The 25,798-nt window shown below is 45.1% G+C and overlaps 1 protein-coding gene and 1 long non-coding RNA gene across 2 annotated transcripts; both read left to right on the top strand.

Moving 5' to 3' along the window:
• The first annotated feature begins 13,701 nt into the window (after positions 1-13,701).
• Positions 13,702-15,359, top strand: LOC135824409 (E3 SUMO-protein ligase ZBED1-like). Its single transcript, XM_065337144.1, has 2 exons — positions 13,702-14,605; positions 14,800-15,359. The coding sequence occupies exons 1-2, from the start codon at positions 13,702-13,704 to the stop codon at positions 15,357-15,359; spliced, it is 1,464 nt and encodes a 487-aa protein (XP_065193216.1).
• Positions 15,360-22,093: 6,734 nt separating this feature from the next.
• Positions 22,094-25,470, top strand: LOC135824677 (uncharacterized). The gene is made up of 3 exons (XR_010554913.1): positions 22,094-22,376; positions 23,982-24,129; positions 24,659-25,470. It is a non-coding gene; the product is annotated as an uncharacterized LOC135824677 (long non-coding RNA).
• Positions 25,471-25,798: the final 328 nt, after the last annotated feature.

Raw genomic sequence — 25,798 nt, forward strand, 5'->3', positions numbered from 1 at the left:
CGAAAATGTGCAGAACGCAAAGTTCGTGCAAAAATTCGCACACACTTTCGCAAGGACTGTCGCGAAACTTCGTTCGAATTTTCGTTTTGCAGAACCTCTCTACTGAACCTTTCTTTAGCAACATGACGGCAACTGAAACAGCAACAGAGGAAGTACGATACATGTACTCCACATTCTTACAGGTACTACAAACAGATTGCAGATCGCAATTCTTGCTTTGGCAGCACGAAACTTTATTTGGGGCAGTGCAATCTCGGCGGTACTCACAAATCAAACAGCCCAGACTTGAGTAAACAAATCCAATCATACAAGTACGAGATTTTCACGAGACAAGACTGCACCCATTGGCTTGTTTCGTATGAAACAAACAAGTTGCTGAACCTCTCCACAATAGAGATTTCCCCTGATATGCGAATTTATTTTGCAAACTCGGTCAATTGGTGCTTGAACCTTTCCCTCCAGATTGGGAACTGCCAACGATAGTATGCCACTGACCAGTGCCTTACTTGTAACGTACCAATGTACAATGAATATGAGTATTTCGACAACACATCTAACATAAGCCTTACCGTCAAGAAGTTGAACTCGCGTTCTTCGCACACTGTAGACAAGGGCAAAGAGATAAAAATGGATCTAAATCCGAATAAAATCAGCACACGTTTCCGTAAATGAAAGGTGAACATAAGCACATGAATCGAAGGAAACCGGTCAACTTAGAGATCACCTGTCATCGAGTATTCCGTAAAAGGAGGCCTCGCAGCTCGGCAGCAGAAGAGCAAAATTTAGAAAAGAGATCCTGTCAACTTTTCCATTATTAAATTCCGCCCCAAAATCAGCACACTTTTCCTGAATGAAAGAGTCAACACAAGCAGAATCAAAGGGAACTGGTCAACTCACCTGTCATTGAGTAATATTCCGCGAAAGGAGGTCTCAGCAGCGCCGAAACGAAATAAGCCAGGCCAGGAGACGAAATATCCGAAACAGTTCATGCAAGAAGCAGTTCCAAAGAAGGAAGTAAAGTTCCTCGCGCATGCACATCCGAACACGGATCCGCGGACTGCATGCACTGCTGTACTGAACACAATGTCTGCCGTGCACGTGCACGGCACACGGCTACCACGCGTTGGTAGATCTAATACCGAGCACCTTACGTAGAGACTTACGTAGCCTAAGTGAAATACCGAGCACCTTACGTAGAAACTTACGTAGCATAGCGATGTCGTTTTTTCTGCCATGTGAACACAATAATAGAAAAGCTGACAGGATCGCTTTTCTAAATATGCTGACAGGAGCATACTTCTAGGTAGCAAGAAAAACACCAAATCTAAGGGGGTTGGTGATGACAATTGCTGAGGAATGCAAGACTCTGCTTAGGCCTTGAGAATCTCTTGATGCAAATTCCAAAGGAGCTAAACCAAAGCCTGAAACAAATCAACGGCCATAACTTCACCTCTAACTGCCACTAATGTTATCATCTTCATCAAAGCATTTATATGCACACTTTTGACCAGTGAGCAGCTCCAGGAGAACCCCACAAAACGCGCTACTTGTACGTCTTTTGGACTGCGCTACTAGTCTTGGTATCATAGATCCACTGCCACATGAGACACTTCACACTGTATGTTGCCCTAGGGCTGCTTCTCACTGTGACGTGACGAGAGGCATATGATATGAATTCAGTGAATAACCCGGCCTATCGATGGGATTAAACTGGAATGGGTGGAACTAGTTGCATTAGTTCAACTGAGGATAGGAGAAAATGTGAAATGGGCGATCACTTATAAATACGGCGTCACGCCTTTTCCATTGTACTTCCCTATAGAATATAGCAGAATAGGTCAAATTACCACACTACACCCAATGCTAGACTTGCCCGATTAACGTGTCGAGTGCTAAGCAAATCTGTGATATTATCACGGTCATGAGCACTAGTGCTCGTACTTCTTTGCTGCATATATACAGGAAAAGCGACTAGTGAAACACAACATTGATATTCATAATCAATCTGGGTTTGTTTGGCATCACAGTTTGTTCCCTATTTAGTTTCCGTAAGACTAAATGTGTTCCTGTTGAATGTGCTGGTACATTTTGGGTATCCTAGGTTTCCATTCGGCATGGATTTACCTGCTCGCGAGGAGCGCCTTACATTTCCAGAGCTGCGCCGATTCTGCGAAGTATCCTACTACCATATTATGCATCGTCCTAATCAGCTCGGAGATCCAACGACTGTTTTGCCTCTCGACGGAAAAGAACCAAATGAGAGCAGACTTTGCTGGGGTGCCCCGTTATTCGAGAGTGATGTTGAAGTGGGATTTGCGATTCAACTGCCTCCAATAAACGGAATGTCGTCATTCCAGCGGCTGTACCGCAGTAGAGGACCGAGTGACGGAGCACATGATGTCCGACGGTTTCTATTTCTTGTACTATGCTTGGATAAGTATTTGCATCCCGTTTTAAAAACCATCTGTATACTGCCAAGTAGTATATGTATGAATAGACCTCCCTTGTATGGCTTGTATATTGTCCAATATGTTCTCAATAAGTCCGGCCTTCAACTTTACCGTGTGACAAGAATCTCACTCAATTTAAACGTGCGCATTGTGTCCAAACAAAAACAAATTTCCATACAGAAGGTATTCATTTCATCCCAGTTCCTATTTCCTCTTCTTGACGAGACGTCATGTTCACAGTTGAAGCAGGGTGTCAGACGTATCCGACGGAGAATGAGGAAGGAAAAGAAGAAGCGACGGAACAAGGAATAGTTGGGCGAAAAACGTCTTGCATTATAATTACTTGTATAAGCACTGCATTGGTTTATCTGAATTTCGGTCAATTCTCTTGTTTTCTGTTGTGAAGTCAATTCCTGGCATTGCTGAAGAGCTCTGTCGCATGCCCGATGTCTACAGTCTAGTATCAAGGCTAACTCGTGCTGTGAAACACACCATACTCGAGTCATTTTTTCCCATTTTGTCTTGTTGACTGATCAATATAATCAGATATTGTCTCCACTCACACTCTGTTACAATTGCCTAATCATGCATAATCTGGTTTTTTATTAGCTTCACTTGTAAAACCCATGGCAACTTGGACCAAAAAATGTTGAAGACCCTGGACACAGCTTTCTGCAGTGGAAATGGAACAAAACCTTTTTTCGGTCTATTCCTTCTCAGCAGAGTAACACGCGAAGAACTTTTAGAGGTTTTTTCTTCTACAACCTAACAAAAAATCTCCTACCGGCCGTCGAAGAGTAAACGGAGACAAAAAAGAGCCGGCACGACATCGTCATAACAATAGACATGGCAACCACAATACCACACAACAGAGTCATCATGAAAAGTTAAGAATGCTACAGCAAACAGTTTCTTCTTGTATACTTGTGTTCCAGAAACTCGTCGAATGCAGTACTGCAAGGATTTGACCACTCCCTAGCCCTGGTGTGTAATTCGGAGCGCAATTTTTCTTTTTCTTATTTTCAGCTCCCGATAGCTGTACTTTTCATTGCAAAACATTCCTGAACTTTTGTGTTTGCTGTTCAAGCAAAGGTGAAGGTAGAGGACGGATGAGGCTGCTTAGAGTTTCGCGTGGCACAGGAAGACCACACACGGGCACTTTGCGTGGACATGAATACAATATCGTACGCACGATGCTCATTTGAATTTGTGCGATTTAAAATAATTGTTTGTGATCACAGTACCACGTCGAGCAGAACTGAATTCTATCAACGAGCTTAACGACGGTCAAGCTGCCAACGTTCACACAGTTATGCACCACTACTCAAAAGCGGTCTCGGACTGTAAATTCTTCCAAAATATTAAAATCCAAATTGTCGTGCCTGGAATATCTTAAGGACTAATAATTTTATCCAGAAAAGATTCTATGTAGAAAGAAAAAGGACATATGGAAACGAGATGCTCACCACTGTTACTAGATACTCTATACAGTCAGCAAGTGCAACAACTAGGCACAAAACTGACAGAGTACTGAGAAGTTCGACATCCTGACACCTGGTTTCAACACATTTCCGTAGCGCTAACCGACAGCCTTCCAACTCGGAAGGTTCAAGGTTATGGAGAGACCAAAGAGGGGAAGGTAAGCGCAACGAAAATGAGAACAAGCTACAGTCCCAACGGAACAAAAATGTCGATTGTTACTAGACGACCAGTAGGATACTTGACAACGCGGTCTAACTACAATTCGAAGCAGCAAAGCAGCACATCACCCAACTTGGGTGGCTCAGAAATATCAAAGATAAGTACAGAAGGGGGGAGGCTTTGCGAAAACGAATTGTACAAGCCGAACGCCAAACTCCTACAGTACTCCTCATCCATGACATTGTAATGGACTACTTGACTGTGTATAGTATCTAGTTACAGTGGTGGAGAGTTACTCTTAACTTGTTTCCATATTACCGGTATGTCCTTTTCCTTTCTACATTTATTATTGGCTCAATACCCGAGTTTCAAAAAATTCTATACTTAGTATGTCTGACAAAAACGATGAGACAAATAGCACCAAAAGGAAGAAAAGGATAGTGCGAACACAACCAGCAGCATCAGCAGCATCAGAAGCTGCAACAGAAGCAGTAAACCACACACGAAGCAGGCTAGAACATCACAATCCCGCAAACCAAGCAGTAGCGTCACACTATCCCCAGCAAATGTAAGCGTGTATGAACTGTTACAAAAAGCACAAACTGAACATAACCGTGACAAATAACGCCTAAGCACCTAAACATTGCCCAGCAAACGCCAGCCCTTGTCCATATTCACGGTCGTTTTCCGCTTTCGCATGAAGAGGGCATCCCAGATTCGGCGGACTACGTAGGATCTCTGCCTCTGGGCGAGAATCGAGGCTAGGGAGAATGGCAAAGATGACTGGGGAAAAATGTGGCTTTTCTTGAGGTAATGTTCACCCTAAGGCTTTCCCTGTGTGTCATTCTTTGCCTGCCCGATGTGCTCGTCGCTGCGTTTTCTCACTGTCCGCTCAGTCTCACTGAGATATACCTCGCTACAGACAGCACACCTCAACGAATACACAGCATCCTTAGACGTGTATTCCTTTGAAGGCCAGCAATACATCCACGACACTCAGCCGGCCTGCCCCTTCCCCTCTTCTTCTTCTGCCGCTGTACCGTTCTCCGGCCAATAGGCCGGCTGAGTGCCGACGACACCAACGTGTCACACAACGAACGACCAGACGTGAAGACAGCACGTTCCTCTATGCTTAAAGGGGAACTGTCACCAAAAAATTTCTTTGTCTTATCTTGTAGTTCTTTGGCTCCTGATCACGATGGTGTTATCCGTTTTTCTCTGCGATGGCTGCAAGTGGGTGAAAACTTGAAAAGAAGGTCCCCAAAATTGTCCCGAAGTACCGAGTGACGTCACGCCGGACTTGACCTCCACGCGTACATTCGTCGTCAAAAACGAAATCCAGCCCGTGTGCTCGTCGATGGAGCTAGCTGTTCCAATGTACCATGTGTACGGTGCACGTGTGCCTTTTGAACTGTAACACAGATGGGTACGTCGTACCGAAGGAGAATGCCAAAGAGGCAGAGACCCACGTGCAGCTACACAGCCAAATCAAAATAAAAAGCAGCTGAGCTTTCACCTTTTTGACTTCTTCCGCGAGGATCTAAGTTTTATTTTGTGAGCACGGAAGTACGTCGTTGTTTTGAACTTTTCGTGTGAGGAACAACACGATGATGAGTGCGTATGCAGAAAACAGTACGAGGTGAATAGCAATTTCTGGACATGAAAATAAAATAGAGCCCCACAGGCTGTGTGTTTTACATTTTTCATATCTTTTTGTATCTATTGAATGGCCTAATCCTTCATCTTTCCAAATATGTGACAATTGCTCATGCCGTGATCCCAGAGACTTTATAGCAGGACGTTTTCGACAGGCCAATTTTTTGGCCTAAATTTCAGTGTATGGAATTCTGGACATGAAAGTAAAATAGAGTCAAAAGGCATCCTATACTGTACCATTTTGGTTATTTTTTCTATTGCTGGACTGCAGTTGGCCTCTTCACACTTCCAGCCAACAGGTCCCAGACTATACAGCGTCTGAAGTGGAGTGCACATGGGGAAGCCAACGATTCGTCCATTACTTTTTATTTTACTCAAAATTCAAAATTCTCATGCGACATAGTACCACAAAACTCGTTGAAATGCCTCACAAGCAAAGGCTATCAACAAGGCATCGACACGAGGAGAAACTACAACAACCCAGCTGTCAACTACGGCAAGAAAAAACTTCATCAACCTGACTGACTTGACTCTACACGCGACGAAAAATTATTTTACTCGAAATGTCCAGAAATGTCCAATGTCCAGAAATAGCAATTCACCTCGTACTCCTCAGGCCGGCGATAACACCACCAACCCGAGCCCCAAAGGAACGCAATGTAGTTACGTGAAGGCGATTCATCTGGCGATGTTGCTCAAGATGCAGATGACGAACTCCGACGTCTTTCATTTCAGAGCCGGGTGGGCAACATCGCCACCTTCGATACAACGACATCATTTTCAAGTACGAGGTATGTGTGTCACACTAACAGCAAACAAACATCCTTCCACTCCTTCGTAATCACAAATAAAACAAAGAGCTGGAGCTTCGTGGAGGAAGTACAAAAAAGTACCAGTGCGACAAACTGCAGTCGACTTTTGTTTATTTTGTCCCTTTTTGGCGTTCTCATTGTGTACAACGTACACATCGAGTGTCCGAGTTCAGAAGGCAAGCGTGCACCGTACATCGAACAGTTGGCTCGATCGACGAGCACACGGGCTGGACTTCGTTTTTGACGATGAAAGTACGCGTGGAGGTCAAGTCCGGCGTGACGTCACTCGGTACTTCGGGACAATTTTGGGCACCTTCTTTTCAAGTTTTCACCCACTTCCAGTCATCGCAGAGAAAAACGAATAACACCATCGTGATCAGGAGCCAAAGAGCTACAAGATAAGACAAAGAAAATTTTTGGTGACAGTTCCCCTTTAATGATCTGACTGTTTTTCTGACATTGTTAGCAAGCATCTCGTTGATGTAGGGCATCTTGATGATGGATCTGTATTTCTTTTTCTCTTTCTCCGGTTTCCTTTGACTGAGACGATGACTACTCCGCTGTGATGTGGTGCATTGGTGTCTTTGTATGGTGTGTTGTATGGCTGATTGGATGATCGGGGGGGTAGTGGTTGTTCTTGAGTAACGTTGTTATCTTGGGGATGCTTCGTTGACGTCCATCCTCTGTTGTCGAGTTGGCGAGTGTCCTGCTGAGCTGGTTGTTCGCTACGGCGATCTTGGTGTCCATCGGCAAGGACGACAGGTACGACAAGTGTATACGACTTTGAGACGCAGGGGCGGATCCAGGATTTTTCGAAGGGCGGTTCAATTTTTTCCCACCCTGCCCACAAGGGCGAAATTATGACATTCACATTTGTAACAAGTTCACACGTTCGCGTTATCGGTACAGTACCAAGACAAACCACAATCATGTATTGTATATTGCATCCTGTACATGAACATGCCAGCTGCTATACAAATAGAACTTCAGTACGCCTGTTTTCAACACTCTGCAGCTAAAACATTATTGAAGACACGCAGCACAAGGAAGAAATTTCAATTTCTTTTCCGCAGAATACCGATAACTGATTGGTACTTTCTCCTGCAGCTCGTCTCTAATAATTGTCCTTAGTATTGTACTCCAAGCCGCCCTATGTTGACTCCACTGTACAGTAGGTTCCATAAGGCAGGCTTCCTGCATATTTCGTGTCTCAGTCATTATTGTCCCAGTTCGGTGAAATTAAATTTGTTTGATTAGTGGCTGGAACGTTGAACTTGAAGGTGATTTTTCAAAGTTTCACTCCTTGTTTTACCTTCGACACTAGTGGCTACACTTTTCTTTGGAGTGTCACCAAAATGCAATGGCAGCTGGTCTTGAGCCTGCGTCTCTTAGACACTTGGACAAACTCTAAGACAGCTCAAAAAGCACGAGCCGCGACGACAATTAGAGCACAACGCGGCCACTATTTCGAAACTAGTATTTGAAACTTACTTTCTAAAGTTTCCGCAGGAGCTGAACAAATGAATGCATGCACCTCTTTCTCCGAAGCCAACACGTAGCTGTGCATTCAGTACAGACCTACTTTACTTTGTACCAGTCGTTTTATCTACGTAGATTCTATAAGACAACAATCTACCAAACTGCATAGCTAGCGGACCGCTCTGGCCAAGGCCGACTGGGTCATAGCATGGGGCGTGCACGTCGCATGGCCATGGGTTAGTGGTCACGCCCAAACAATGGTCAGAAAAATCAGCGGGGTTCGTTCGAACCCCCCAACCCCCCTAGATCCGCCCCTGAGACGGCTTGAAAAACAGCTCCCAATCCAGCTTTCCAATGGAGCACGATATGGACAGGTCCAAATAATTGATCGTGTGAGAATTGGCGGAGCACGTGCAGTCCGCTGTGAATCGTATGTGCAGGTGTCGAGAGTTGAGGTGTTCAACAAATTGCTAGACCCATGCCACGCCTAACAGCCAAATAATACTACAGTCATCGATACCACGGCGGTACAGAAGTGGTTTCAATGGAAAATCAGACAGTGCGAGCGACTCAAATCTTGATATGAAGATTATAGCCATGAGGGGGGGGAGCCAAACCCCGTCGCTGGCGGTACACATCACCTTTGAACTCGAAGAAACTGGAGTTGGGGACAATCCAAACAAATCGATCTTCCATATGCCACAGCGATATCGGTATGTACAGATCATTGGTGAGTGAGGTCTTATCAACAGATTTATGCACACCGTGCTGACAAACTTCTAGGCAGCAGGAAAAACACCAAATCGAAGAGACTTGCTGATGACAACCGTTGAGGGATGCGAGACTGTACTTACGTCTTGAGGATCTCATGATGCAAATTGCAAAGGAGCCAAACCAAGGCCTGAAACAAATCAACGGCCGTAATTTCACCCCTAACTGCCACTAATGTTATCATCCCAATCAAACATTTATATTAGGGCTGAAACGATTATACCGAATACTCGATGATCGATCGATAATGAACAAAAGAACGATTAAAGGGGAAGTATACCCTAAAATCAAATTTTCACCAGTTGTAGTCTTCTGGGTGCTGAGTCGAATGGTCTGGGTCCGAGGAAGCTGCGACGCTCTCTTCCTACTCGAATCCCAATCGAACTCGCGCACCTCCACCGAAACTGGGTGACTGCGCCCTACTAGATGGGGATTTGTATGCAAAATGTCACTAAAAGCGCCATTTCGTTCTTATAAAAGCACGGATGACCGCGACTAGCCCATATGTTGTAGTCTTTTGGACGCTGAGTCGACTGGTTTTGGTCCGAAAAGGCTGCGATGCAGCGTTCCTCCTTTATTCCCAATCGAACATGGTTGAACAAGCGGTCACGTGCTCCTGGGTGCCCAAATCACCTGGTCACCGCGCCAGCAGGCGACAACTTTCACACCAAGGTTCAACTCGAGTTCAACTCGAGTGACAGGACTGCACCCAAAAAAGGTCAAACAGGCTAGTAAGTTGTACCCTGCAGGCACGGTGACCAGCTGACTGGTGTACGCAGGAGCACGTGACCGCTTGTTCAACCATGTTCGATTGGGAATAAAGGAGGAACGCTGCATCGCAGCCTTTTCGGACCAAAACCAGTCGACTCAGCGTCCAAAAGACTACAACATATGGGCCAATCGCGGTCATCCGTGCTTTTATAAGAACGAAATGGCGCTTTTAGTGACATTTTGCATACAAATCCCCATCTAGTAGGGCGCAGTCACCCAGTTTCGGTGGAAGTGCGCGAGTTCGATTGGGATTCAAGTAGGAAGGGAGCGTCTCAGCTTCCTCGGACCAAGACCATTCGACTCAGCACCCCGAAGACTACAACTGGTGAAAATTTGATTTTAGGGTATACTTCCCCTTTAATCGTTTGGCAAACGATTACCGATTATTTTTTGCGCGTTCTCAACATTTTTCAAGATTTTGTTGTAAAAAATCAAGAAAATTTAAGGCACTTTTCGTGCATCCGATACTCGCGCGTGGAGCTCTTCGCGGGACCAGGGAGCACTGCATTTAGAAAAGCGATCCTGTCAGCTTTTCTATTATTGTGTTCACATGGCGCTACCTAACGACACCGCTATTCAGACACGTTGTCTACGTAGCTACGTAAATTTCTACGTAAGATGCTCGGTACCTGGTCCTGGACCAGGGAGCTACTCCATGGCTCCTAGATCCTACCATCGCGCGGCCGGCTGGCCACATGCGTGGGCATTGCAGACTTTTTGTTGTTGCCTTTTCGGATGTGCATGCACGAGGAACTTCCTTCTTTGGAACTGCTTCTTGCATGAGCTGTTTCGGATATTTCGTCTCCTGGCCTGGCTTATTTCGTTTCGGCGCTGCTGAGACCTCCTTTCGCGGAATATTACTCAATGACAGGTGAGTTGACCAGTTCCCTTTGATTCATTTGCTTGTGTTGACTCTTTCATTTACGAAAAGTGTGCTGATTTTGGGCGGAATGCAATAAATAATGGAAAAGCTGACAGGATCTCCTTTCTAAATTTAGCTTTTCCGCTGCCGAGGCCTCCTTTTACGGAATACTCAATGACAGTTGATCTCTGAGTTGACCAGTTTCCTTCGATTCATTTGCTTATGCTCACCCTTTCATTTACGGAAATGTGTGCTGATTTTAATTTTTCAGTATTCGGATTTAGATCCATTTCTATCTCTTTGTCCTTGTCTACAGTGTTCGAAGAACGCGAGTTCACCTTCTTGACGGTAAGGCTTATGTTAGATGTGTTGTCGAATTACTCATAATTATTCATTGCACATTAGTACGTTACAAGTAAGGCACTGGTCAGTGGCATACTATCGTTGGCATTTCCCAATCTGGAGGGAAAGGTTCAAGGACTCATTGACCGAGTTTGCCAAAATAAATTCGCATATCAGGGAACATCTCCATTGTGGAGAGGTTCAGTAACTTGTTTGCTTCATACGAAACAAGCCAATGGGTGCAGTCTCGTCTCGTGAAAATCTCGTACTTGTATGATTGGATTTGTTTACTCTAGTCTGGGCTGTTTGATTTGTGAGTACCGCCAAGATTGCACTGCCCCAAATAAAGTTTCGTGCCACCAAAGCAAGAATTGCGATCTGCAATCTGTTTGTAGTACCTGCAAGAATGTGCAGTACATGTATCGTACTTTCTCTGTTGCTGTTTCAGTTGCCGTCATGTTGCTAAAGAAAGGTTCAGAGTCGGTGTCTCTTAGGGGGTGATTATATGTGCAGCTCCAGCCCGGGCTGGTCGACAGGCGGGCCAGCCCGCCTGCAACGGGATCTCGGGGTTGTACACAAATCCACACAAAACCTGTGGTGCGTTTACATGGCAAGCGGGCTGGCCCGGCGAGGCGGGATCCCGCCTCGAGGCACCCGGGATCCCGGCTAGGCGGGCCAGAAAAAGCACATATAAACAGACCAGCCCGGGCCAGAGTTGTATTATTATGGTATCGACACTGCGTTCATACTACAAAATAGGTACTTTTACCTTTTGAGGGAAGTTATAGAGAGGATTCCCGATATTGTCTTGAAAATCTAGGAAGCTTTTGTACAGCAACAAGAAGGACGTGCAATGAGCACTGTTTATTTGTCGACATGCATGATTTACATTAAAATGGAAGGGGAACTACTTGCAAAATACTTTGATATGGACAGCTAAAAATGTGAAAAACAGGAAAAAGAAACGAGGTGATACAACACACCAAACATGTGTCACAGCGCGAAAATAAACCAGCAGAAGAATACATTGTGTGAGAAAAAAAGTTTTTATGTTTATAACCTGAGTATGGCTTGCAGCCCTGCGTCTCAGCCCGGGGCAGCACATTACAGTCGTAGTGTGTTTGCTGCATACTCACAACGGGCTGGCGTGTGCTCAGCGCATATAAACTCACTACGGGCTGGCGACCAGCCCGGCCTTGCACATGTAAACACCCTTGGCGAGCTGGCCCGCTCGCTCCAGCCCGGGCTGGAGTTGCACATATAAAAGGCCCCTTAGAATCTTTCGCTGTAGAAGAAATCTATTCGTATGTCTATTGGAGAAATAATTGTATTTACTGGTTATAAAATAGGTTAAGACAAACTCACAGAATAAATACCATCGGTCCCTTGGTGTTCGTCCTAAAGAGGTTCGACTAGATATCATTCATACTCACCAAAAGATCATGGTGTAAGATTTTATTATCATGGAGTGCCTTGTTTATCTCTCAGTATCAGTACCTCCAACCATAGCCTTGACCCTTTTATCCTCAGGATCAGTGCAGTTGTTGGAACGAGGTGTCGGACTCAGCAATGTATTTGTTTACATTTTAATACATGTTTATTGTTCCTCCTTTGCTGTGTTGTTTTAGAAAATCGTGGACTAACAGTTTGAAGTCATTGAACTACTTCCAAAAGTTGTATCGACATGAACAGGATTACGATTTCAGTGCAATATGATGCTGGATGACCTTATCACGATAACCCATGATTATAAACCATTATAAACACAGAATCAACAAAAACATCTGCGACACGCACCTGGCGCATGGCTACATTTCTCAAATAAATCTGATCGAGGGTGGGGAAATCTGAAATATCTGAAAGGCAAGACAAATTTATGACAGTCATGAAATTCTGCAACAGCAACATGCACAGAATGACCTCCGTATAAAAACCACCACTACTCACATGTTTCCCCGCAGAAGAACATGCATTATGATAGTGCCATTTTCTGCAAGAAAAGGCTTGCACATCAATGCGTATAATACGGTATTGCTATGATCAAGAGTACATAAACCTCTTGATATGATGTGAAGGCCATCATTTATATAATTATTGATATAGGGCATTCCATTGATTGGTGACAGAAAAAAACAAAAGAAATTATAGCAAGAAAAACTGCTTTATGGCAGTTTTCTAAAAAAAGTTATTGTGTTCTAGTCCATTGACCCCGTCTAAAAAGTAAGAAATTACCGAAATGTGATAGCTGAAAATTAAAATTTCACACAAAACCTCACAATATTCACACACAGAATTAAAGGCTACATGTAGAAGACCTTTTCCCCTCGTGATCCTCTTTCCTATGCATGCATGTTGCCAATTGTTGGTGCAGTACAAGTTAAAGTTGAAAGCAGCATTTCAATTGTTGTGATTATTGCGAGGTTTTGTGTGAAATTTTAATTTTCAGCTATCACATTTCGGTAATTTCTTACTTTTTAGACGGGGTCAATGGACTAGAACACAATAACTTTTTTTAGAAAACTGCCATAAAGCAGTTTTTCTTGCTATAATGTACATGTGTACGGTTGCCCTGCACTCGCCGTAGTCCTCAACGCGGTGCCAGGGAGCCCTGCACGTAGACCTATGTGCAGTAGGGGTGGCCTTGTACTGGCAGCAGCTCTACGCGGTAGATCTACCAGTGCTAGGGAGCCCTCGAGGGCCTCCGCGTTGTACCCGTACACTGCATGCATGCTTGCGACAAATTTTATCGAGTGCAGTGGTTTCGTAGTTTCATCTTGGAAAGACTTCGGAAAGACTTCGGAATGCGTCCAGAACGAAGCGTTCTCCGATTTGGGAGTTCTTCAACGATCCAGTAGATAAAAAAGTTGAGTGTAAGCAATGCGAGAAGAAACTTGTCTACACTGGTGGAACGACAGCCATGCGCGAGCATATGAAGCGCGCTCACCCGCTCCTTTTCGGTAGATGTGACGGTGAGAAGTCGTCGGCAAAGCAGTCATCGATGCTGCAGCACGTTGCTGTGAAGCCCGCGGCAAAGCAAATGTCTGCGTCGACTGCCAAAGAAATCACCGGCAGTCTGACTGACTGGCTTGTTCGTGATCTACGGCCGTTGTCGATCGTCGACGATGTCGGGTTCCGTGACCTGATGGGACGGGTATCGCCCGGTTACGTGATTCCGTCGAGGACTCACGTCTCCAAGCTGATCGGGCAGCGCCACACCACCGGTCTCTCTGCCCTTACGAGTCGATTGAAGTCCGTCTCTGGCTGCTGTCTAACGACGGACGCCTGGACATCGAAGGCCACGCAGTCGTACAACACTGTAACTGTGCACTTCGTGACCGAAACTTGGGAATTGGAGAGCGCTGTTGTCGAGACTGCTCTCTTTCCAGGCTCCCACACCGGCGTGAGGATCGCGGAAAAGGTATCGGATGCAACGAAGAGAGTGGGACTCAAGCCTGCTCAGGTAATTGCAGTGGTGCACGACGAAGCGAGAAATGCGGAGCTTGCTGGTCGACACCTACTCCAAGATCATGGCTGGGAGTCAGTGACCTGTTCTGCCCATCTCCTTCAAACGTGCGTGCGACATGTGCTTGAAGATTCAGCTCCTGCACAGAAATTGTTGAGTGCTGCCAGGAAGTTGGTTGGGCACTTTCGCCATAGCGGTCAAGCAACAGAGGCTTTGCTTGCAAAGCAGGTCCAGATGGGGAGCACATCACCTGTAAAACTGACCCAGGATGTACCTACGCGTTGGAACTCTGCACATGACATGCTGAAACGTCTGGTTGAGCTACGACTGCCCGTCATGGCTGTACTGACTGCTCCAGGTAAGCAGCATTGTGTCATGGTATGATTTGTATGCCTAGTTGCTATACCTTTGCTATTGCTGTGACGGGTTTGGTGGGATTGAGCTGTTACATCGTGAGTCGTGACTTGTTCTTTGCGCTTGAAATAGAATTGTTTCGTCCTATCTGGTTTGCCAGGTTAAAGTCCTGTTTTTGTACTTTGTTGACTGCCACAGGCCAAAATCGGAACTTGCTCTTGAAGGATACCCAGTGGACACCAGCCGAGCAGCTGACAGCAGCCCTGGAACCACTGAAAGCAACTACAACAGTATTCGGCGGCCAGAAGTATGTCACCTCTTCTCTCGTGCTGCCTGTTGTGGCCAGTATTATCGAGAGGTACTCTGAGCCTGTGAAGGACACCTGTGTTCGTGCTGTGGAGAACATCCGTGCTGCACTTGTGTCAGAGTTGCAGGTTAAATTCCGTCTGTCAGACGTGACATCGGCATCCCCCCTCGTGCTCGCTGCAGCTTTGGATCCCAGGTTCTGTGGCCTAAAGTTCACGTCCCATGTCCTGTGTGAGCCGGATGCTATCAAGGCTGCACTAGCTGAGGAGATGAAAAAGCACACCGCTCAACCACCTTCTGTTGTCGCGCAGGAACCGCAAGCCAAGCGCAAGCCCGAGGACACAGGCCTTCAAGCTCTGCTGCATGGAGCTGTGTACGATGCCACAGCTGTGGAGAATGAATCGCCTGCCCAGGAAGTAGCACGGTACAGGTCCTCCCTCGTTAGTAGATAATCTCTGGGCCATCGAAAAAGTTATCTTATAACGAGACTTATCTTGTAGCAGGACTTGCAGCTAAAGGTGAAATAGGCACTACTTCGTACTTACCGTGGCTACCCTCGATGCAACATAAATTATCGATGCTTCAACTCGTTATAAGATAATTGAAAATCTCCAACATAACTCTTCCTTGGATTCAAAGGATCGTCCATATTAACGAATACATAGACATCATACGTTTCCTCGTTCTGCTTCATCCTACATGTTTTGGCCTTGGTCCTGCATGGTCAATATTATCTTATACTGAGGGTTTGGCACTCCAGGGACCTGGGCAAAGGGTCGTTATTACGGATCTTATGTACTAACGGATTATGTTGTAACCGGACCTGTAAACAGTTGTATAGACCACGTTTCGCCAGGGGATTTCAGATTTCTATTTACTAACGGGGTTTATGTACTAACCGGACTCGTTATAATGAGGGAGGACCTGTACTGCAGTGAGAGGATGGAGGGCATTGAGATCAAACCTCTGGATTGGTGGAAGTGCAATTGCACCAGGTTTCCTGGTCTTGCTGTCCTGGCTCAGAGGTATCTCTCTATCACAGCTACATCAGTACCGGCTGAGCGTGTGCTCTCTGCTTGTGGCGTTCTTGTCAACAAACTTCGCTCGTCCCTGGCACCATCATCCATTGACGCTATGATCTTCTTGGCGAAAAACCAAATCACAGTTGCACCAGAGCAAGCCGAGGAGGAGGAGGAAATGCCAGCGCTGCCTAACTTGGCTGCCGTGGAGTGCCAGCTTGTTGTCAGTGGCTCAGATTCAGAGCTATCTGGGACCAGCACTGACTCTGATTCTGATGCCTCTGAGTGACACGTATAATTATGAACACTGAATAGTACACTATTTGAGTATATTATATGCTTGAAGTTGTAGTCACTTACCGCCAGTCTCTCAGAATTCTCTTTACGTCTTCCATTCCTCCCTTCGCCCCATTATACCGTCACAGCTGCTGCCTGCACCGCGCATTTCAAACTTGATCCTCTTGACATATAGCAGCCACCATATCCGGTCGTTTGAAAAAGTGCTTGAAAAATGTGAAAAATTGGCGTGTTGGATAATATTATATTGCAGCTCGTTAAAGGTTATAATCGTTAGATCGATCGTTAAGCAAACGAGTAATCGGTATGCAAAATGTTGCGATCGTTTCTGCCCTAATTTATATCCATACTATTGACCAGTGAGCAGCTGCAGGAAAACCTCACAAAACTCCCTACTTGTTGCCACTATCCATCGTCCTGTGTTTTGGACTGCGCTACTAGTCTAGGTAGCATAGATCCATTGCCACATGAGACGCTTCACACTCTATGTTGCCCTAGGGCTGATTCTCACTGTGACGTCACGGGAGGCATAGGATGTGAATTCAGTGAATAACCCGGCCTATCGATGGGATTACACTGGAATGGGTGGAACTAGTTGCATTAGTTCAACTGAGGATAAGAGAAAATGTGAAATGGGCGATAACTTATGAATACGGATTCACGCCTTTCCCATTTTACTTCCCTATAGAATACAGCAGAATATCGCTTAGTGCGTGAAACGCGGAGTAAAAACACTTTCTCTTTCCTCCTATTTTTGAATATAGCAGAATAGGTCAAATTACCACACTACACCCAATGCTGGACCTGCCCGATTAACGTGTCCAGTGCTGAGCAAATCTGCTACATTATCACTATCAGGGACACTAGTACTCGTACCTCTTTGCTACATTATCACTATCATTTACACAAGTACTCGTACTTCTTTGCTTCATTATCACTATAAGGGACACTATTACTCGTACCTCTTTGCTGCATATATACAGGAAAATGACTAGTCAACTTCAAAATTGATATTCTTAATCAATCTGGATTTGTTTCACATCACAGTTTGTTGGTTATTCAATCTCCCATGGACGAAATTGATGTGTAGCTGTTGAAAGTGCTGGTACGTTTGGGCTATCCTTGGTCTGCGTTCGTCATGGATTTACCTGCTCGCGAGGAGCGACTCACATTTCCAGAGCTATGCCGATTCTGCGAAGTATCCTACTACCATATTATGCGTCAGTCCACTCATCTCGCAGATCCAGCGACAGTTTTGTCTCTAGACGGAAAAGAACCCAATAATAGCAGACTTTGTTGGGGTGCCCCGTTATTCGAGAGTGATGTTGTAGTGAAAGCTGCGGTTGAACTGCTTCCAGGATTCAGAATGTCGTCAGAAATCCTGCCATTGCCCGGCAGTAGAGGATCTGCCGAAGCAGCAACTATGGTCAGGAAGTTTCTAATTCGTTCCATGTGTTTGGGTAGGTATTTGCATTTCGCTTTGAAAACGTTCTGTATACTACCAAGTAGTATATGTATGAATAGACCTCCCGTGTATGGCTTGTATATTGTCCAATATTCTCTAAGTAAGTCCGGCCTTCAACTTTTCCGTGTGACAAGAATCTCACTCAATTTAAACGTGCGCATTGTGTCCAAACAAAAACAAATTTCCATACAGAAGGTTTTCATGTTATCCCAGTTCCTATTTCCTCTTCTTGAAAAGACGCCACGTTCACAGTTGAAGCAGAATGTCAGACGTATCCGACGGAGAATGAGGAAGGAAAAGATGAAGCGACGGAACAAGGAATAGTTGGGCGAAACTCGTCTTGCATTATAATTACTATAAGCACTGCACTGGATTATCTGACTTTCGGTCAATTCGCTTGTTTTCTGTTGTGAAGTCAATTCCTGGCATTGCTGAAGAGTTCCGTCGCATGCCCGATGTCTACAGTCTAGTATCAAGGCTAACTCGAGCTGTGGAACACACCATACTCGAGTTCCTTTTTTCGTATTTTGTCTTGTTGACTGATCAAAATGATCAGATATTGTCTCCACTCCTAATCTGGTACAATTGCTTAGTCATGCATAAATGAGGTTTGCTATTCGCTTCATTTGCAAAACCCTGGCAACGTGGGTCAAATAAAATGTTGAAGACACTTGTTAAAACTTACTTCCGTAGTGGAAGTGGAACATTGGAAGTTGAGCCTGGTTAGAGTTTCGCGTGGCACAGGAAGACCACACACAGGCACTTTGCGTGGCCCTGAATACAATACCGTACGCATGATGCTGATTTGAATTTGTGGAATTTAAAATAATTGTTTGTGATGACAAGACCGCATCGAGCAGAACTGAATTCTATCCACAAGCTTAACGAGAGTCAAGCTGCCAAAATTCCCACAGTTATACACCACTGCTTAAAAACGGTCTCTGGCTACAAATTCTTCCAAATTTATAAAATCCAAATTTTCGGGCCAGGAATATCTTCAGGAAGAATAAATCCAGACAACTGCGATTCCAAGTGGTCTGACATCTGTAGCCTCATTAGTCTGACGTGATTTGTTACAATGTTGTCGCCAAATTGTGCAAAAATAACACTCATGACCGCCCCAGATGGCAGTCGTGAGTCAGTCAAGTTCGACAGGAACGGTGTGATCCTCCATGGAACAACCAACTGTTTCACTGACACCGCTGAAGTCGCAACGGCTAAGTTTGTATCGGTGTCCTTCACGCGGACGTGCGACCAGTTGTTTAAGGTGACAGCGTTGTGAATAACCACTGGCATTCAACGTCTGTTTAGCAAAGCTCCATGAGCGACTCTGACTCACGCTGATACCTGGGGCCTCACGAGGTGTTTGTAGCGCTGGAAACGTAGTCTCTGTAAGTCTGTACACCAGGTGATGGTTTGGCTTGAGAGCACTACATGTATGTTGTGATTTTCAGGCACAATCTTCCTCAGCTCAACTCAACTGCTCAAGCTCAGCTGGCGAGGGGTGAATTCTCCGAAACACTTTGTATTGAGCAGGGAATGGTGCTTTCTTTCAAGTTTGCCGAGTGAAAGGCAATACAAGAGTACGTGCAACGTGCTGCTCGTATGCTCTGGGTGGCAGTCGTGAGTGAGTCAAGTTGCAAGTTCCACAGGAAGCGGGTGTTGCTCATTGGCGAGACCACGGCTTCTTGCACCGCTGCCTGTCCAGGTCAGTGGCCTAGACGGTATTAAATGTGTTTTAACTGTCTGATTATTTCTTTGTATGCGTTGCTTGCTTACTTGTAGTTTGTCTTCTGCAACCATGTTTCAACCTTGATAGTGCTTACGTTTTGTGATTTTTTTGCCGCGAGACCGCCAACTGCCATCTTCTCAGATTTGTGTTGGGTTTCAGTTCCCGATTGGGCAACAATGAATTGGATTTAGTTTTTTCTTCAAATTCTTGTCGTTTCGTTCATTTTTTTGTATTGAGATTTTGTGTCATAATATTATATATATAAGCATATTTGCTTTGCCCGTACCAGAGGCTTTTATCATTGGAACTACCAGCATCATCACTAGAGAGGTTTTGCAAAGCGATAGTTCGCAATGATTTTCGCGTTCCGGGTTGCGAAAATTATTGCGACCGTTCGCCCGAAATTTGTGTTTTGCATGTTTTTCCTCCAAGACAAGTTCGTGTGCACCCGGGCCTGTTTGAGACGTCGTCTTCATCCGATTACAGTATTTTTTCGTTGCGAGTGGCGGCACCCCGAGTCACGGCCTTAGACGAGAGCTCTTTGACTACATTGCCCATGGCCGGGGAGCCACAGACAACCAGGTTGGCTTGTGCCGTAATCTGGAGCATGAACACCTGAAATTCAAAAAGGCATCATTGATGTAACCAACTCTGAGCAGTGAGAAGACGAGCAGGCAGTCTGGAGATCGGAGATGGTTCCGGAGATGAAGCAACACGGGATGCCACAAGTATGCAAGCTACCACTCGCGGATCAAGCCAAGAAGTGTGATCGTTAACATAATACATGGAGGCAATGACTAAGACGCATATTTTTCCATAATTCGTTGCTGACTGAAAGACCCAGGAAGGGCCTTGTGGGATACCATGTATACATATACATGTAATACATACAAGATAATGTTGAAGTCTTGACACTTTTACCAGCAGTGTAGTTCTAGCAGATTATTATTTTTGTTCATTCGAGGTACGAGAGTAACAGTAAACGCCTAGATCCCTTAGTGCGTGATCTGAACTCTCAGCGGATTCTGGTCGGATGCTCAACGTGCATGCACCACAGCCCAAACCGCGACCTTCCAGACATTGTTCTTCGGAACGAAGACAGCTTTAATGAGGTTACATCACAACTGAATAATTCTCAATATCTTAGTCAACTCGGATCCACTATGAAATTGGTGAAGTTTGATGAATGATTTCTTTCGCACGGTAGTCTCAGATCATTTTCAAGGTGGCGGGAAGTTTGGTTTGTGTCTTTCGCGGAATTCAGTAACATGTCCAGGTGTTAAATCTGTGTGGTATTAATACGGGGAACTCCGATTTCATGACTCCACTCTATCTCAATGTGTTACTGGTTTAGCTATAAATGGACAAAGGAACAAGCGTTTTGGAGACAGCACCCGTAAAGAAAACTGAGTGAGCTGTAGGCATTTTCCTCTTTTTCATACATGCCTGTAGCTGCTGAAACAATTTGTCCGGCTGTATACATGTCTACATGTATATAGTATAGTCACCCATTTTGGTTTGGCTCCATTTTTCCCCCTCATTTCACTTTTATTTGTCTATTTATAAGATTTTCAAGTTGGGCCCTGAATTTTTTTTTTTTTTTTTAATGTTTATTTGAATTCGGATAGCTCAACAGTACAGAAGTACAACTACAAAGAGTACCGAATAGAAGGCCCCGAGAACGGGAAACCAAAAAAAAAAAAAAAAAAAAAAACAGCAACATCAAGTTACTGATTATGCACATTGCTTGAAAGCAAATCACAACAATGATTGTTACATAGATTCACTGATGATCGTAACAAGAGAACAGTTCGGAACTAATCCTTTCCTTCTTTCTCGTTACGGGCTCTATAATCATCGTTGTTATACTATGCTCTTGCAGATCTACAAATAGCAAATACTTACATCTAAATTAGTACTCCTTGTGGCCGTGAAAATGGATAAAGGAAGCAATATTGACTCGGATGGAGAGCCAAGAGCCAAGAAGCAGTATCGATGAAAGTAAAGTGAGTGCACTCGCACCACGAGAACAATGTAACAATATTTTAAAAGATTTGAAAGTTTGCGTTTGATATTCATCCGAAATCATCGTCACACCAAGGAAAAAAGGTATAAGGTACCATAAAGTGAACAAAATTTGGGCTAAAACTAATACCAGAAACATCTTTTCTTCCCAACCTCAAATCCTGTGCAACACCGGTTGGCTTTCCTCAGTTTCCTGGGTGGTGTTACCTCTCAATAGAAGCATGAGTGGCCATTCAATATACCGGTATAGTAAAACATGTCCATAATTATCGGAGAAAGGATCGGATGGGGCTAAATAATTTGAAACTGTCCACCTCTCCTCACTGCGCTCTTGGCCCACATTTACCACACCATAGCGAGGAAGTTCGTTCTTGGATAGATGCTCTACACCCTCCAGACATCTATCCAAGAACAAACTTCCTCGCTATGGTGTGGTGAATGTGAGCCAAGAGTGCAGTGGTGGGCAGTTGCAAATAATTTTACTACAATGTGCTAAGCAGAACAGAGGCACTAGCACCTGGGTGGACGGCTCGCACGCAGCGAGGTGTCATCAGCAAACTGATTAGTGGTGACGTCATGAGGGGCAAGGTCGCCGGCAATATCCCTCACACAGTAGAATCGCCAAGCCCTACTCAAGGGCCAGTTTTATTTGCAACCGCGGGAAACAAAGCCCCCATGACGCCGTCTTTTCAGGCCTTCAGGAATGGCCGAAATTCCGAAATTTGTGGAGGACTCTACCTGGCCCTCGTCGTCTCAGTGGCCGGTCAAGGGCAATCAAAGGGTGTTTTCGGCTCCGTAGGGATACCTTCTACCCCAATATGATATTAGTTTGAGGATGAGCTGCGTGAAGCGAAGTTACAGGGCTGATGTTTGTTGGACGTCGTCATTTCCATTTGCATTCATCAATCATTGGGCTCGAAAGAACTGGCTGGTAAGTGAAAACTGTATAACTGGCACTAAAGCCACTTGGTGGGTAGGTTGCCGCAACACTCTAGTTTATCAAACAACAAAAGAAAGCAGTGTGGGTGCTTGCCACACAACGCGGCACGAAATTCCCAGAGGTGTGTTGCCATTACGTGAAAATCACGACGTAATATTTTCGCACATATCAGGGGCGATATGTCTCTGTTTAGTATAGCAATCATGGGCAATGCATGTGTGACGCATCTATTGACAAAGAGCAAATGATGTAAAGTAATGTCGTGCCTTCCATAATGCTTGGACTTGAAAAAAGTAGCATTTAGCCAGTGAGTACTGTGGTACTCTAAAGATTTCCTTGAGTATGGATTTGTATTGCTCAAATAATGGAGGTGAATACGCCAGGAAATCTTTAGATTTTTCATAATATAGCAGTAGGGGATAGTTCGAAAAGATTCTTGGTACACTGCAGTATACATAATTATAATATACCATGCACATCATAAGCCGCGTCATGTTCCTGCTGTTGGAGCTGTTTGTGCTGGTACCACTGTGGTTGTCGTAGCTGAACATGATGATGCTGCTGCTGCTGTTGCTAATGAGGAGATTTGGGTTGATTATGTGACGATAGGTGCTGCAAATGGTTGTTGTCAGGGGTTGGTGCTACAGCTAGTTGTGCTATTACGACGGGTTATTTTGCAGCAACAAATTGTGGGGCTTTGAAGGGTTGTGCAGATTTGCTGCAAGGTTTGTGCTGGTGCTTGAGGTGCGCTCACGCTGCACATACTCCCCCCCCCCCCCCCCCCCCCCACTGAGGCCGCAATCAGGATTTGTAACGTAACTGTGACGTTCAGTTCATGTGTGTGCTGTTGCCATTCAACTTACCCGCTTTTGCGCATGGCCACCGGTTTTGGTCGCAATGTGAGCATGCCCTCAGTGGGTTGTACTGCTGCTGCTGCGATTGTTGCTGCTGCTGCCACTGGCATTACCGCTACCGCTGGTGTTGGTTTTTTTAGCATTGTTGCTGCTGTCGCTCCTCCTGGGACCCGTGTTGCTGCTGTGATCGTTATTGAGTCTGTACACTTGCCGTTGCAGTCTTGAATCTGGATCACTTTATCAATGGTCCTTGTGCACGTTGTACAGATGTACGAATTCCCGTAGTTGTTTGTATTCCTGCTTGGGTGTTCGTTGTGTGCCATACATGCACATTTGACCAATTTAGACCAATAATTATGGGAAGACAATCGCTTTTCCAGCTTCATCACTTTGGATAGAGCTCAAGACTAGCTAGATCTTCTTTGGAAAAATGGTTCCGTATGAAATGCCTTCAGGGCACGTTTCATAAAGCAAAGAGCAGTGAACACGTTTTCCTGTACATTCAACACCCAACACAGTCTACAGGATTCTACAAGATTCTATGAAATTTCTTGCATCTGTACAGCATTACTTGTTGAGTACAGAAACCCATGACTAGGCATTACATGAGTTGAAAATGTTGCCGCGGTACATGTATTTGTCGCGATGTCTACGTGTGGTATATCGGTCCTGTGGAAACCACGACAGGTGTCTTCACAGTTGATTCTTTACCACTGCGTGTTATTTTGTGTGTTATCTACAGATGTCATGGAGAACGTGTGCAGCATACCTTTCTGAACCCCGACAGACATGTGTCGGTCAACCATTGACATTATAGCAATGTATGCATGGCAGCAATGTTTATCAGCTCAGCCGAATGTCTATATGTTTCCACCACGTCGATCAGGAAGGTGTGTACATGCTTGATTCTGCATGTAACTGTGTGGCTTGGCCTCTAGCACTGTATACTATTGTGTATATTCTGCTTCAAACATTCACCACAGTGACTTCCAGAGGTTAAGACAATTTGATAGCAGTTCGAATGGCATATCTCTCGCTTGCATACGATAAGCCAAACTTGCCAAATCGCCAATTCTATGCTCACGTTGCCATACCACGTCAATCACATACATGTATCATACATTACATTGGGCTCTTTCGATTACACATTCTCGACCCAGGTTTTATAATCCTTGAATGACCAGAATGAACGGATTGCGGCTATGTAAACAAACTACACGTAGAAATCGTAAAGGGGGATTACGTGGGATCCCGTACACCCTCGCCCGCAAGTGTACCTAGCATGGCGTGTACGTCGAGTGTGTAATTTCTGAATTCTAGAAACGACGAGATTTTGTGTAGGACGCGCCCATTGTAGATACTTCTTACCTTAGTTGGTGCCATTCTGGAGTTAATGCTTTTTTGTGTTGCTGTGTGCAGGGTGTCTGGTTCTTGCCTCTGCCGCAGAAGATTCCATCGCTGCTCCAGGATTGAGTTGTAGAGGAACTGCAGCATGTCCGACCCATTTCGGTGAAGCACGATGCCGTGATTGATCAGTGACGGTGATGATGGCCTGTACCTGGTGGTCTGTGCTGGCTGGTGCACGCTACCCTATCCACAAGTTGCCTGTCAGGATGTGCAGCTAGGCATTGTAACATGTGCTGCAATACCAACCTTCTGGTGTCACCTCTATCTGGAAGTTGACTTGCAGATACTACTGTATCGGAGAACAAGTTTGGCGAGTCCCGCCGTGGCTGTTTTGTGATCGCTGTTGACGCATTCCACATGCTAGTCTATAATGTAGCTACTAAGAATTAGCATGGCGCTTTGGCATTTGGGATACGTGGCAGTGCATGTCACCCTCACAGTCGTCAGCACTGCACAGTGGCTTCGCCGGTTGGCCGGCTACTCTTCGCTGCCGGCCATTTCGCTATACCGTTATCAGGCTTTATGCGAGGCCAGCTTATACATTCATTATGCTGTTGACGGCTTTCTGGCTTCGCAGTCTTGTACAGTTTGTGGATGCGTAAACTGGTATGGCTCTTCACATATTGCGCGTTCCGGGCCACATTGCTGACATTGCCGCATGTGTTCGTCCCATTTCTATTATCCAAATAAGTGTTTATTTTCATTCCTTGTTATGGTGGTATCATGGTGGTATAGTTTCCAGCCTCCACCCACTGTTTCTGATTTCGGCTGTGTTGCAGTAGCTCGCCAGTATGATAATCATTATGACTATCTGACGCGAATTTCTAATAAAATATGACTGCTGAAAACCTGGCGAGAACAGACTAACTCGATAACTGGCACTAAAAAGAATCCTCTCACCGATACATCTAAGCAATATCTGTGCACACATGCAAAAAGAATTGCAATCGGTTAGTGCCAAACAATGCGGCACGAAATCTGCGGAGGGACGTTTTGAATCCAAGAATATATTTACCATCCAGAAAGCCGACGAGGACGACACTGTTTCTCATCTGTGGCCGTCGCGAAAAGATCTCAGGGGAGTGTGTATCTGTAGGATTGTGTAGAGCGCAAAGAATCGAAGCGAAGTGGAGTATTCTCGGTGCAGTGGCT

Source organism: Sycon ciliatum, chromosome 9, assembly GCF_964019385.1.
Source record: "Sycon ciliatum chromosome 9, ocSycCili1.1, whole genome shotgun sequence".
Classification (NCBI taxonomy): domain Eukaryota; kingdom Metazoa; phylum Porifera; class Calcarea; order Leucosolenida; family Sycettidae; genus Sycon; species Sycon ciliatum.